This window comes from Callorhinus ursinus, unplaced genomic scaffold, assembly GCF_003265705.2.
Source record: "Callorhinus ursinus isolate GAN/ISIS: 27379988/994484 unplaced genomic scaffold, GSC_fseal_2.0 scaffold2, whole genome shotgun sequence".
Classification (NCBI taxonomy): Eukaryota; Metazoa; Chordata; class Mammalia; order Carnivora; family Otariidae; genus Callorhinus; species Callorhinus ursinus.
The window spans coordinates 29,401,705-29,416,476 of NW_027397064.1; the positions used below are offsets into that span (position 1 = coordinate 29,401,705).

At 36.1% G+C, this 14,772-nt stretch overlaps 1 protein-coding gene across 9 annotated transcripts in view; it reads right to left on the reverse strand.

Annotated features, from left to right (window-relative positions):
• PARD3B (par-3 family cell polarity regulator beta) overlaps positions 1-14,772 on the reverse strand; it is a 1,017,627-nt gene that overhangs the window by 864,948 nt on the left and 137,907 nt on the right. For all 9 annotated transcript variants that reach the window (XM_073879629.1, XM_073879634.1, XM_025892834.2 and 6 more), the window contains exon 2: positions 2,008-2,109. In XM_073879629.1, coding sequence (XP_073735730.1) covers positions 2,008-2,109 — 102 coding nt within the window. The remainder of the gene's footprint in view (positions 1-2,007; positions 2,110-14,772) is intronic.

A 14,772-nucleotide genomic window follows, 5' to 3' on the forward strand; every position in this document is an offset into this window, starting at 1 on the left:
TTTCACTTACATTATTTTTAAAAAGGAAAAATGGGAGCATGTATTTTTTTCCTGGCAATATCCAAAGTGTAAATTCTCATCTACTGTTCAGCACAATACCAATTAGGCTCAGTGTATTCCATGTGAAGGTACAGTAAGGAAATAGGCAAACCTGTGCCCAGACAGCACTAATCCTTTGCTAGGATTTTAACTGACTACTTCATTTTTTCACCTGATTCAGTAGTGAAGTCCCTTTAAAACCGAGATTACATATAATAAAAGCTGTTTCTGTGTCTAGTAAATGGATTATAGTTAAAAGGGCACTGTCAGGATAGGTAAAAAGAATTCTCTAAAGGGAAGAGCTCTGCAGGACAAATGATTTCCCTGAGCACTGCTCATGGAAACATCCTTCCTGTAATTAGGTCTTGGATAAGGCTGGGGTAAGACATTTTCTTCTGGCCCTTCTTAAACTTGCTACTTTCTAGCATTTAATTTTAATCCACTGGACATCAGTGAAATCGGAGAAGGGAAGACCTTCTTCATCAACAAACAGACCAAATGCCTAGACTATTTCAAAATAAGATGGCTGCAGAAAGGCAGAAAGTGAAACAGATATACAGAAGTGAAAGTCTTCCCTTAAAGTTCAATGTAAATAATATATTATTATTTTCTGGGAGACCAAGCCATCAACAGGAAGTCTGCATCAAAATTATGTATCAACAGGAGTCAACTACAGAGAGTAAAGCTTTCTTTTCCACTCAATTCAGTTAAGTGTTCTTTGAGAATCAAGTGTGGATAAAAGACTGTACCAGGTATTAATACAAAGAACACAAAGGAAATAAAAATCTTCTGGTCCATGTCATCTAGAACTTACAATCTATTTAGGGAGAGAAGTCCATTACGGAATGAGTAATTATAAAACAAAGCAAATCAGTAAACCAGGGTTGAGTTCCAACAGAAAACAGGGAAAATAAATGGACAGAATGTCCGCAAAGACTAACGTAAATTTGAACAGTCCAAAAAGATCTTACAGAAAAGGAAACATGTAAATTTTACCTGAGTTCAATAAATCACTTATTCATAATCCAGTGCAGTTGGTACACACACACACATACACACACACACACACACACACACACACACACACACACACACACACACACACACACCCCTCCCTGAGAGTGCTGAAAAACAAGAGAGAGAAACACGTATACACACATAAATTAGTCTAGTACAAACAGCGCTAAGGATACTCAGGAGAAGAAACTCTGAAGCAAGGATCCCTCAGGGAGAGGAGTGGTTCAATTCGGGAAGACACAAAAACCACTGATAGAAGAGCCCAGCACAAAAGCAGTCATAAAGCAATGTCTCAACAGCAAAAATTCAGTGTGTGGCAACTGGAGTATCCTCTCACACCTTTTCCAATTTATCATCAGAAGAAAAATCTTATTAAAATAAGATGTTTGCAATGGGTTTATTCCCAAGTAGGTGGCAAAATATGTTCCAACTTTTTGGAATATTCAATTTAGTGTTTTAGCAATGAAAACAAAGACCATCATGAAAGACGGGTGTTTGCCAGGTACTTAAAAAAAAAAAGGAAAGAAAGAAAAAATCTTCACCATAGTTCCTCAGAAGATTTTTCTCCCCATTGTATTCTCTATTTTGAAACACACTCAAATCACAGACATTGAGTTGAATATTTAGCAAGGGCCAGGAAGAAACCCCAGAGCCAACAAGGGCAATGAGAACTCCAACGGCCTCGGAGCCTGACACTAATTTACTGAGACACATCAGGAACTTTTGGGAATGAAGTGTCTGCTAATTAGGCCACCATGAACAGATTCCCAAACCTTGACAAAGTTTTTCCCAAACATCTGATGAAGAACTTTGATTTATGGGCTGTTCAGGTGAAGCCTGAACAGATGGTATCTTTTAATAATAATTGACACATGAATTTGTTAAGGATCTCAATCTCTAGGAAACATGCAGCTCTATGGAGGAAAACAAAGGGGAGTTTCAGTCTTCTACCTTATCTTTGTCTTCAACGACATCTGCCAAAACATCATCTGGATCCAGGATTCCTCCATCTGTGTATTCTAAGTGATGAATCTTTACCCAGTAGCCAGGATCCTATGGTACAACAATCAACAAGTTTCATGATGTAAGCTTTTTAAAAATACAATTTAAAAAATAAGCTGACTCATTAAAAATAGGCTCTGGTAATGAAATGCTTGAACACCAAAAATAAATGTTACTTCTATTTCAATAAACATTTGCCATTTTTATCCTGTTTCAGGTAAATCAGTAAATCAAAGCATACATATTTCATCAATTATCCCGGAAGATAAATTGCAATGCAAAAATAAAGTGCCACAGTTATCTGAAAAGCATATTCAAGAAATTTTTTATAACTTCAATTTAGGTAATCCCAAGGACACTTTGGGGGAAGAAAAAAGATCTTCTTGAGGGTACTCTTTGAAATGGGATTAGAAATTCAAACTGACATTCCCAAAGTTGTAGGCATGTCCTCAACTCCAAGATTTGAGATGACATGTAGAGCAAGAGCTCCACACAGCAGCAACTCGAACTGTGTTTGGAGCTGAACGAGGAGTTCACTGAACAGGAGAAGTGATTTAGGAGATTTCCAAGTACTATTTTAAAAACCTGCTTAGGAAAGTAAGGTTTAAGGAAAAAGAATTATTTTCTCAATTTGATATGTGGCTAAATACTCTGATGCTAGAACTCAGAATTAAATGACTCAGCTCATTCAGTTCCACACGTACTGCCTACTTCCAGAGAGGATACAAAAGGTCAACCAGAATAATGAAACAAAAATATGAACTGATGAATGAAGAAAAACATTAGCAAGTTTTTTTAGCAGAATACCTAAGCTATCATCAGTCTGGCTCTGTGATTCTTAGAAAGCTTCTCAAAGTGGGAATAATTCTTCTAGAATAAAGTGCTAAGCCTTTATCATATGAATCTTTATAAAGGATAAGAACTAACAGAGCCCACAAAATCCAACTGCAATTTTACAAAAACTAATAGAAATGGTTGTCACACAGGCTCCTCTTTAGCCACCCCCCAATAAAAGCCAAGGACATACTATTAAATAAAAGTAATGCTTTTAAAGCATCTATGCAGAGGGCTACTGAAATGTGGCCTATGTACATAGCTTTTCAGTAATCTGACTTGGTCAAGTCATAGGCTTAAAAAAATCCAAAGGAGTTCTCCTTTGACATTTCAAAATTAAGTTTTCTATAGAGTACCCGAAGAGCTATTCCAAGTAAAATGAAAGGAATTTCTTTGCTTCTAATATAGATGGAAACACTAATGGTTAGGAAACTTTAACTACCTGATTCTCTTACCCAGAAAGATCACAAAGATATGAGCAGTCACTGTATAACCAAGTAAAGTACAGCACACCCATCAATCAGATTCTTTAATCAGAAATCTTTACCAATTCAAGGTGATTGTGCTATAAAAGGTGAGCTAAGTATAACAGACTAGATTCTAAATAAGGAGAATACTAGATAGACAAAATACTAGGTAGCTGCCACTGGACCATACAGAACAGAAAGAACTCCCCCGTAATCTTTGGGAAGTCAGTCTTTTGGCTGTGGCCATGCCATAGGCAATGTATTTTTTCCAAATATACCCAGGCCTTCTAATTGAAATCTATAGGGTATTACACTTTCCTTGTCAAAATTGCCTTCTTACAAAGGGAGTTCAATTTAATTAATTTCTATTAATATCCATTGAGTTGGTTTTTGATATATTACAGCACTGTAGATGAAATCTGTTGAGTCTAACCATGTTTGTAAAAGGTGATGTATTCTGAAGAGTTCTACAGAGTTTGCTTTTTTAACATATTCAATTACTTAAAAGCAGACATCTATTAAGTTGTCTGCTTTTTTCTCATGCTGTTTGTAAAAGTAGATTTTATCACCTAAGACTGAGGTAAACAACTACCCCCAACAACTGCAGTGTGAGTTAAAGTGTGCCTGTTTTCCTACCTAGAGGTAGGAACAGAGAGGAGAAAACCAAGGACTCTGATTTTAAAATAGGTAAACTCAGGAGGTAAGAGGGGACAGGGTCTGATCAGTAGCAAAGGGAGGAACAGAGAGGTGGCAGCACGAGGGGGCTGTTAAGTCACACAGCATTCTGCTATCACAAATACTTGCAGGATCTAAGACCTTCTGGAAAATAAGACCTAGGAGTTGCAACTATGACATTTATCTCTAATCATCTAATTGTGATTCAAAGGAGTACAGGAAAAAGTCTTACAGAACTAAATCAAGTAATAAAGTTATTTTGAACATTTTGGAATCATACATTCAATCCAAAAAACTTTTCAAGTGAAATACATGGTGCCAGAATATAAAAAAATCCTGCAATTCTAACACTACTGTCTCACATCGATACTGCCATTTTATACATTCCAGAAAAGAGTAGACTAATGATGAGCACACATCCAATCCTGAACAAAAACAGACAAACTGTATCAACGTTGTCTCAGTTAATATTTTACATGTCCAAGGGAGGTAAATCAACAAACACAGCACGTACTAACTGTGATTTTGTCCCCATGGTATTTTGGCCATGGTGCTATAGATCACTTTAAGAATACACATACAATATTAGCAGCCGACAGCCATTATAAGACCATAAATTCACCCTGACTCCTTTATGCATGTAAAAACTTCAACCGTTACCTTGCAGTCAAGATTTTGCATTTCATTTACTTAGTTTTATTACCACCAGGAATAAAACTGATCAAACATGAAAAGATGTTCACATGTGTGTCTAGTTTCACACAATTAATCACTTGCAAAAGTTTACCGTATTCTTCAGGATCGTGACATTAATTTACCTTTCTTTTGCACAAATATCTGTAATATATAAAACAAATTATTTTGAAAATATCTCTAGTAAAAGTGTTACATAATAAATCTTACAACTTACACTCCTAGGTTCTTTTTTTTTTTTTTACAGATTTTATTTATTTGACAGAGAGAGACACAGTGAGAGAGGGAACATAAGCAGGGGGAGTGGGAGAGAGAGAAGCAGGCTTCCCACAGAGCAGAGAGCCTGATGCGGGGCTCGATCCCAGGACCCCGGGATCATGACCTGAGCCAAAGGCAGATGCTTAACAACTGAGCCACCCAGGTGCCCCCACACTCCTAGGTTCTTAAAGTATTGAAAAATAACATATTGTTTCCTCTATTTCTGATAGTATCTTATCATAAATTTCAAATAATGCACAGTTAACTTAAACACTACTGGAATTTTAAAATTAAAAATAGCCACAAGGATGAATTGGAAAGGGAAAAAAATGCATATACACATTATGGAAAGAAGACCGTTTTACAGAGAACTTACAATGATCAATGCAGAAACTGTTCCAAATAGGCACCGATATTAGTAGCAATAAATATCTTTCACCATGGGTAGATGACATGAAATTTGACCTTAATACCTGAGAAAATCTCTACTGGCCAGAGTTCTGAAGAAAAATAACTTTCCATCGGCAGTATTGGGAGAGGTAGACTGGCAAGCCGTATACTGAAGTGCCGTTGACTACCAAGCACTGAGATTATGTCAATCATCAAAAGAGGGAAAACATGGATGGTTCTAAGCAATATGCTTCTGGTCCAAAAAGAGAAAAAAGAAAAATAGCCTGCAATGGCAGCTAGGCCCAAAAGTGAGGTGGGCACTACAAAAGAAAAGCCAATGCTGGAAAAGAGCTATGTTTATCAGTGGTGGCCAATTACATAGCTCATTAGTGCAGCTGGTTTCTTTGTGACTTAATGTTTTCACACAAATAATCTCACCCACTGGAACTAGAAGAACAATGGTAAAAATTGAAGTTAATGGAAAATTAAAATTTTCTATGTAGAATTTATTTTCATGAATTTGGTGGAATATACTATACTCCTAAGATTTCACCCTTTCGACGGTCATCGTCGTAGCAGAGAACTTCAGTGGTTTCTATAGGCCAGGTGCTATAGGTGCTGTGAGTTTTGTATGATTAGCTTGTTTAACCTCAAACAGCCTCATGAAATAGTTATCAATAAATTTTTACAGATGAGAAAAGCAAGGCATGGCTAGGTGAATTGACTTAGCCAAGGTTAGATGCTTAATAAACAGCAGAGCCAAGATGTTCTTTTTAAACACAGAAAACAAGTGATTACTTTTTTTAAATCACAAGGTCCTAAGAATAACGCAAGGGGATCAGATCCATCTCTGTTGCCCCTTAAGTATATGGATCCAGGCAAGTCATCATTCCCCTGGGCCTCAGTTGCTTCATCATTAGTAAACATGGAGGCTCTCTGGCCTTCTGCACAATGCAGCACATTCAAGTCCAAGTGTAGAGGACATAACAGGGCAATAATAGAAGGCCCCCCAAATTTTTCCCTGTGTCCAGTATTTTACAGGTGAGAGAAGCTAGAGAATATAATTTCTCATAATCATGGCATTAAAGGTTGGAGAAGCAATGGAAAAATATCTTCCTGCCAAGAGCAGAGAGGAAGCTTGAGGCATCAGAAACTAAATAGAGAATTATGAAGTTTTCCATGCATGCACATTTTAACTACTTCTATCATAATCCTCTGTGGTTAATATCTTGTCTACTCCAGACTAAGAGAGAGTAAGATGCCCCAGAATAGCACCCAGGAAGGAGATAGTAGTCAGAACTGGTCTAGAGACTGTTTTAGGCAGGTGGAGAGCAAGTCTTTGAATAACAAACCACACGTACTGTAGGGAAAAAGCAGTTCCTGAAAATGATGTCTGAGCAAAGCCTAGCAGAGCAGCACTGACACCTGAAAGGACAGAATTAACCAGAAAAGGCAGTAATAGATATTGAGATTATGAGCTGCCCCTGACTTCGAACACTCTTCCAACTTCCTGAAAAAGATTAACCAATGCAAATTTGAGAAAAGGGTATGACAAGAACATGCATTGATGCCACTTTAATCAAGTATGTTTCTAAAGAACTCAGGAGAACTAGAATGGCACCAGGGGTTTTTAAATGCTGGGTTGAAAGTAATACGCAGCAAATTCAACAACAGAATTATAAGCCTCAATTTATGTAAAAAAATGAAGATGAATCAGTCCATCTGTAAATTTACTCCCAGCGTTAAAAAAAACTCTATGATCCTACCGAAAGAAACTTGATATAACCATACCAACATCAAATGAAGGAGACTTTAAGAAACATTACTAAAGGTAAAGGGGAACATTTCACTATGATAAAAGGGTCAATCTAATGTTAAGAAAACAATCCTAAACCTATGTACCCGATAACATAACTTCAACACATTTTGCCAAAATGGACAGATTTTTTTTAAAAAAGTAAACCAATCTACTTAACCATAGAGAAATGAGAGTCATTGGATGGAAGGTGTTGGGGGTAGGTTAAATGGGTGATGGGTCTAATCACCACTTGTTGTGATGAGCACTGGGTGTTGTACGTAAGTGATGAATCACTAAATTCTACACCTGAAACTAATATTACACTGCAGGTTAACTAACTGAAATTTAAATAAAAACTTGAAAAGGAAAAAAACAATTAAAAAAATATATCCAAAAATTATAGTGAGACTTGAAACAAAGATATAAATCACCTGACAAACACAATTAACAAACTGACCTGATTCATATTCCATACATACAAGACACTGTACCCCCAAAATATTAGAAAATACATTCTCTACAAGTGCACATGGAATTTATAACCAACTTCAAAAGTCTGGAATCACTCAGAATATATTCTCTGACCAAAGCTGAATCAATTCCAGAAAGATATCTAGAAAATGTCTGGCTGTTTGGAAATTAGGAAATACAGTTCTGAATAATCCATATATGAAAAATAAAGGAAATTAGAAAATAGTTTTTAACCTAAAATAATTAAAACAACAAAAAAATTGTGGGATACAGCTAAAGCAGTGCTTAATGTCAAATGTATGGTCTTTAGTGCAAATATTAGCAAAAAAGAAAAGCTAAATTCAAGAAGCTAGAAAAAGAATAGCTAGTCAAATCCAAACACTAAAGGAAGGAAATAAAGAGGAAAAAACAGAACAATGTTCTATCCTATGAAAGGCTTGATAAAATTGACAAATATCTAGGAAAACTGGTCAAAAAAAATTTCCACTGTCAAGGAAAAAGGCAAGCAATACCATCATAGATCTTGCAAATATTAAAAAGATTTGGGAAAAATTTAAACCTATTAAATTGACAATAAAATGAACAAATTCTTTGAAAAATATAACTTACCAAAACTGACAAAAGATAGAAAACAGAAACACAAAGATAACAATTAAATCTTAAAACTTCCCCATAAAGAACCAGCCTCAGATCACTTCACAGATAATATCTTCCTAATGTTTTAAGGCAGAGTGTCAATCTCATACAAATACTTCTAGAAACTAAAAGAGAAAAATTTTCCCATCCCCCTTTTTATGAGGACAGCATAACATTGATACCAACACTTACAAGGATATTACAAGAAAGTTATAAAATTTATAAAAATTTGCATATGGATACAGATGCAAAAATCTTAAATAAAACATGTTTAAACCAAAATTCAGTGATATATTGTAAAGGATGACACACCATGACCACGTGGGATTTATTCTCTTAATGCAAGAGTGATTTAAAATTAAAAATTAACTGAGGTTATTCACCAAATGAATCAAGGAAAAAAGGATAAAAATTAGATGATGATCACAATGGATGCACTTGAGAATATTCACCATCAATTTACAATAGAAAATATCTTAGCTATCTCACAACATAACACTGTGAATCTCACGCATAACAACAATCAAAAAAGAGCCAAGTACAAAAAAGTACATAATCTGATTACATGAATAAGCTCAAAAACAGGCAGAATTAATTCACAATGTTAGAAGTCAGGAGACTGTTTAGAGCCATGAGTGTAAAGGGGCACAAAGGGGCCTCTGGGGTAATGTTCTATTTCTTGAAGTGTGTCCTGGCTGCACTTACTTGTGAACTTTCCTGTAGGTGTGTTATACTTTAAAAATGTTTACACAAAGGGGTGCCTGGGTGGCTCAGTCGGTTAAGCATCCGATTCTTGATTTCAGCTCAAGATGGGATCACAGGGTCTTAAGATCAAGCCCCACACCCGGCTCCGTAGTGGGCATGAAAACTGCTTAAGATTCTCTCTCTCCCTCGCTCTTCTGCATGCTCTTGTGCATCCTCTCTCTCTTAAAAAAAAAAATATTTAGGGGCACCTGGTAGCTCAGTTAAGCATCTGCCTTCTGCTCAGGCCATGATCTTGGGGTCCTGGGATCGAGCCCCATGTGGGGCTCCCTACTCCGTGGGGAGCCTGCTTCTCCCTCTGCCACTCCTCTGGCTTGTGCTCTCTCACTCTCTCGCTCTCTCTCAATCGTTCAAATAAATATAATCTTTAAAAAAAATGTCTACATAAAAGAACTGTCTGCTTCAAAAAAAATGTGATTTCTTCTTTCAAACTGAAATACCTAGTTTGTTTCCCTGTACACATGACCATCTCTACAGTTAAATAAATAAAGACCACTAAAAAGTTGTTTAGAACAAGTTTCCTTAGAAGTATAAGAACATATCTTTAGGCAAAGGAAAGAAAGGAATGTACAAGTGCCAAAAGACAGGGAGGCCTGGTTAACCTACCAACAGAAAATGTAGCTCACTGACCATCAATTATTCAAAACTTGCAAGACCCAGAGAAGAGGCTTCATGAACCACAGCTTTAATGAGTCAACAGTGTGACAAATATGTTAAAAATGTTACCACAATCTTGGGCTATGATAATAGTACTGTGTCCAGAACAGAGCAAGTAATAATCTCATTCTATACTAATTGGTCACCCACATTTAAAGCATTTTTTTTTTCAAAATTTAAGAGATGATTGTCAACAAACTGTAGAACACCAATATGGGGGATGGAAATAGAGCCAGCTCACTCATGGTAAGACATGATTTACTTTTGTTTAAACTGGAGAAAACAAAGGGAAACATTTTTACCATTTCAAACACAGGAGAACCACAGTTTACTGGGCATTGGGCTTTTCAAGTTCTCAAAGACAGAAATCTCTTATTGTTAAAATCATCACTAGTCATTTCTCAGGGAGACACCATATTGGAGACAAACATCTCTCTCAAGTCCAACACTACTTGTTTTTGAACCAGGACTAGCAAATTATTATATTTTCAGTTAAGCATCTTAAAGTATGTGGGTTATGTTGGAGACAACAGTCTGTAAAAAATGCTTATCTTAAACACTTAAAATCATATTCAGGCCAGAGACAGACTCACACTACCATTAACATATGGAAATTGAGACAAGAGAGGAGTAACAGTCATTTTGTGCTTCCTCTCGAATACATGCTCATTGCTCATATAAGTCAAATTAGCTACACTACTCACATTCTTATCCCCGTTTTTCTTTGATTGAGCTTTTATAGGTGAATTTGTAAAAGTTAAATGACCATATCAGTCAGAGTCCCACCAAATTAAAAGGCTGCCATGCACAAGAAAGATTTGGCATGTTCTGTACTGCTCCAGAAGAGTTACATAAACAAGAGAGAGGCATACTGAATTGCAGCATGAGAAAGATCTTTCAAAAGGAGCTATGCAAGAATGCAGTGGGTTGTATGATGAGGGAGTGAGTTCTTCATTCCTGTAAGGAGTCAAGCAAAGGCTACATTGCCATCTCTCAAGGAGGCTATAGAAGAATTGTATGATCCTGAAGAGCCCTTCCAACTCTGAAACCTACAACATCTAGAACCTCAAAGCTCCTTTAGGCTTTGAACCTGAAGTTAGAGAAACTTCTTGCAAGAAGAAATCTCTGCTGTATCATAAAAATAATGTTTTCCACATAGGGAATATAGTCAATGGTGTTGTAATGGCACAATATGGTGACAGATGGGAGCTACACTTGTGAGCATAATGTATCGAGTTGTTGAATCACTATGTTGTACACCTGAAACTAACATAACATTGTGTCAACTGTACTTCAATAAGAAAAAATGTTTTCAGAGGTTCAGCATGATTCCACAATTATTGTGCAACTCTGAGCAGAAAGTCTGAGCAAAACACCAAATTTTACCTTTCTCAATCTATGAGTTATTCTTGTGTCTTGCTGTATAACCTGAAAATTCACTAATTTATAAACATCTTTAAGGAAAAGAGTCTTCTATATCCAAAGTAATAGAATTACTCTAATAAAGAAACAAAATAAAAATGTGAGAATTTTATATTACTTACATTTATAAATAGGCTAATTTCTCATTCTAAAACAGGTCTTCCCCATCCCTACCCCCTAATGTGGGGTTTTCAATCCTTGACTAGTAAATTCATAAATTCAAAAACTCAAAGGAATCCACTGGCTCACAGACCATCTAGAGTCCTCCCATCTTACGGTGGGGCGTTGGTGGAGAGACACCACAATATCAAAGATTAAATCACAAAGAAGATTGTGGTTGGCTTGGCTTGGCTTGTGATAGATTATCTTAAACAAAAGTAGTCTCAGTATAAAAACACCAATTCCAGGATAAATTTTCAATTTTATCTCATAATCCAAGTTCTGACAATACTACTTATTCTCCTCTTCAAGAAGGAAGAAAAATATTTAAGTATCAGGGCATATACTTCACTTTCTAATTCATATTATCAACAAAATATTTAAAAAGAATCTTAATCACCCCATGTCATTTTTCATTCGGCTTTAGGAGGTAGCCATAATCTCATCAGTTTTCTTTGTATAAAGGACTTTAAAGGTTCATTTTTCATCCTGGAATTAACCTAAACTTATTTGAGGGGGGAAAAAAAACGGTCCAGATACCTAAATTCTTTTTTTTTTAAGAAAGGACAATTTTTAATTATTTTCGAATCTAGTGCCTACATTATCACAGCACACTCTCTTTACAAGAATATGGAAATTTCTTCTTTCTATGGATCTAAGTGTTAAATGCAGAAAAGCACAAAAGCCTTATATAAATCTTCAGGATTAAATACATTATAATCTTAAAACCAAAGTTCTATCAGGAAAATCAAATGCTAAAGTCTGAAATTAGCAAAAATTGCACTTGTATTTTAATTGATACACTTATTTCAAAAGCTTTCCAATACGAAAGACTTCCAAAACATTAAACCATTACTAATTTAGTAATGCTGAAACAGTGTTTCAAAAACAATTTCAAAGAAAACAGCTGATTTTTTTTTAAATCATGCTTTCCACTAATTGTTTTCAGTGAAATTTTATAATCCAAAGACCTGGATGCAAAGGGTTTAGAAGCTGTGTGGTCCAAAGGAATGCAAAGCCTACAGCCAAAGAAGGGAAGCAGCCATGTCCCCAAAGAGAAGAATAAGCTATTATTAAAAAAAAAAAAAAAATTATAAAACCTTAGAAAGCATTCTTCTACAAAATGAATTTTAATAGGAATTTGAGAATACAAACTCATACAACTCAAGGTTTACTCAATGCATTCTTGCCACTATGATGCTGGCGTCTGTGTAAGGTAATTCCAAAGAAGAGCTCTGACAGACACTGTCAGTTGTGTGTGTATCTTTATGCATATGAATTAATAAAGGCGGTTTAAAGCATTCCACAGGTAACCACCATGGCCTCTAGATCTTCACTCAAACACAAAGGTTTATGCTCCGTCACTGAAGAAAATAAGACCTAGAAAAGAGAATTTTAATTTACAACAGAAGAGTACTGCTGACAGTGTTCATAAAAACATGTAACTCTCAGAGAAACATAAAGACCTCATCAACTTTATTCCTGCTCACTGTTTCTAAGACTACTTTTCAGTATGGCCATGATAGGAATGTTGAAGGAATAGCTGTCTCTGAAAGTACTGGGATACTATTACCCGTTACTATTAACTTTGCTTCTCCAACAACAACCGGGCCATTCGTCCCGGATGCTAGAGATGGATCACTGATGAAGCTAAAAAGAACACAGAAAGTAGAGGTCAGGAATCAGTAGAAGCTGAGCTCAAGTACCCCCTGTTCAGAGCGTTGGAACCGCACTACCCCATCCAACCCCAGAAAGCTAGTAGCCAGGTTTACAAATCAGCCTTCCCCCCCAGCTACTCTGGGTAGGCAGTTAGGGGAATGTGTGCCTCCAAAATGAGGGATACAGGAAACAAGAGAACCCAACACATAAGACATGGGAAAGGAATTCCCCCCAAAACAGTGACAGCAATCAATTGTATAGTCATGCAGGAGTATAAAGAACAACCTATCTTGACATAATCAGCACAATGAAGGGCTCCAGGAAACATACAATATTGTTAGATTTTAGGACAGTTTTAAATCTGAAGAAAATGGTACTACAGAGTCATCTTATACAACTATCAGGAGAAAAAAGAAAGCATGAGACTCAAAGAAAACTAAGCAAATAAAATAGATTAACTCCAAGAAAACAAAAATTTGCACAAGACCGGAAGTAATCATAGTTATTGGCTCAAGAGCGAACAGTATCGGCATGGTTACTCGAGTGAAAACACTGAACAGAGTTAAGCAAAAATTCCAACAATTCTGGGCAACGGGAGAGAAAAAGTGAAGAAGTTATAAGAAAGTTATAATTTTCAAGTACCCTAATGGGACGTGACAGATTGATGAATGAAGGGAGAGCAAGTTTTTATTTCCAAATAAAAGCACACTGCTATCCCTTGACTCACAAATTGTTTAAAGTTACGGATACCTAAAAAAGACAGATAAAGGATTGAGAGTGGGTTACTTCTTAGAAGCACTGTTTTTAGTTATGGGCCTTTGAGCACTATTTGACTTTTCATACTAGAAATGGGCAAACTGTGGCCCACAAATCCCGCCCACCATCTATTTTTGTAAATTCAGTTTAGTGAAATGCAGCCATGCTCGCTCGTGGAAGTATTGTGAATGGTTGCTTTCACAGGACAACGGCAGAGGTGAATAGCTGTGACCAAGATCATATGGCCCGCAAAGACGAAAATATTTACTATTTGCTAACTCCTGCTTTAAACCATGCGTAAGAATTACTTTGATTGTAAAAATTAAATGGTACAGAAGGGTGGCCCATTGTATTCCCAGAAGCAACTCTTTAAGGTATCTTGTTTTAGTCTATTTGAATGTTAACTCCTCTCTAAATAAGCATTTCTCATTGGTCTTAACTTACTGACTTCAGAATTCATCTTTTGAACTTTGATATCATGATGGCAATTAAGTGTATTTAGGATCCCCCAACTTTCCCATCCTTCTTTCTCCTAATATTTCTATTCAAATATATTTCCTTGAATGGCTTTTATCTTTAATGAATAACTTAAACTTCTGTTTTTAATTCTACCATCTAAAGGTTGCATCTCTCCACTCCTCAGAGTAAAAGAGGACATCACAGTTATTTCTATCCTTCTGCCCTTTCACTTTCCATATCTGTCATCTCTACCTTTACTTTTACATTATCAAAGTTGAAAACATTTACATTCCCTTCTGGAATGATAACCATACTTTGTCTATAATTTGATTCCACAGGTTGAAAGCCAATGGCTAGTACTGACATTTATGGCAGCCAAAGAACAGTATTCCCTGACAAACCAAATAGGAAATGACTGTCTGTCATTCTTTACAGTGCTAATGTCATAACCCCTAAGCCATTCAAACAAGAATGTTCAAATATGTTCTCCTTGATACAGTTTATTTACCCTTTGCCAAAAATTATGTTAGGGGACTTTGATACATAAGCTATAAGGGTTAATCTCAATATCAAAAATGTGTAGATCATTCTAAAATACACTTTTATAATATTTGCTAT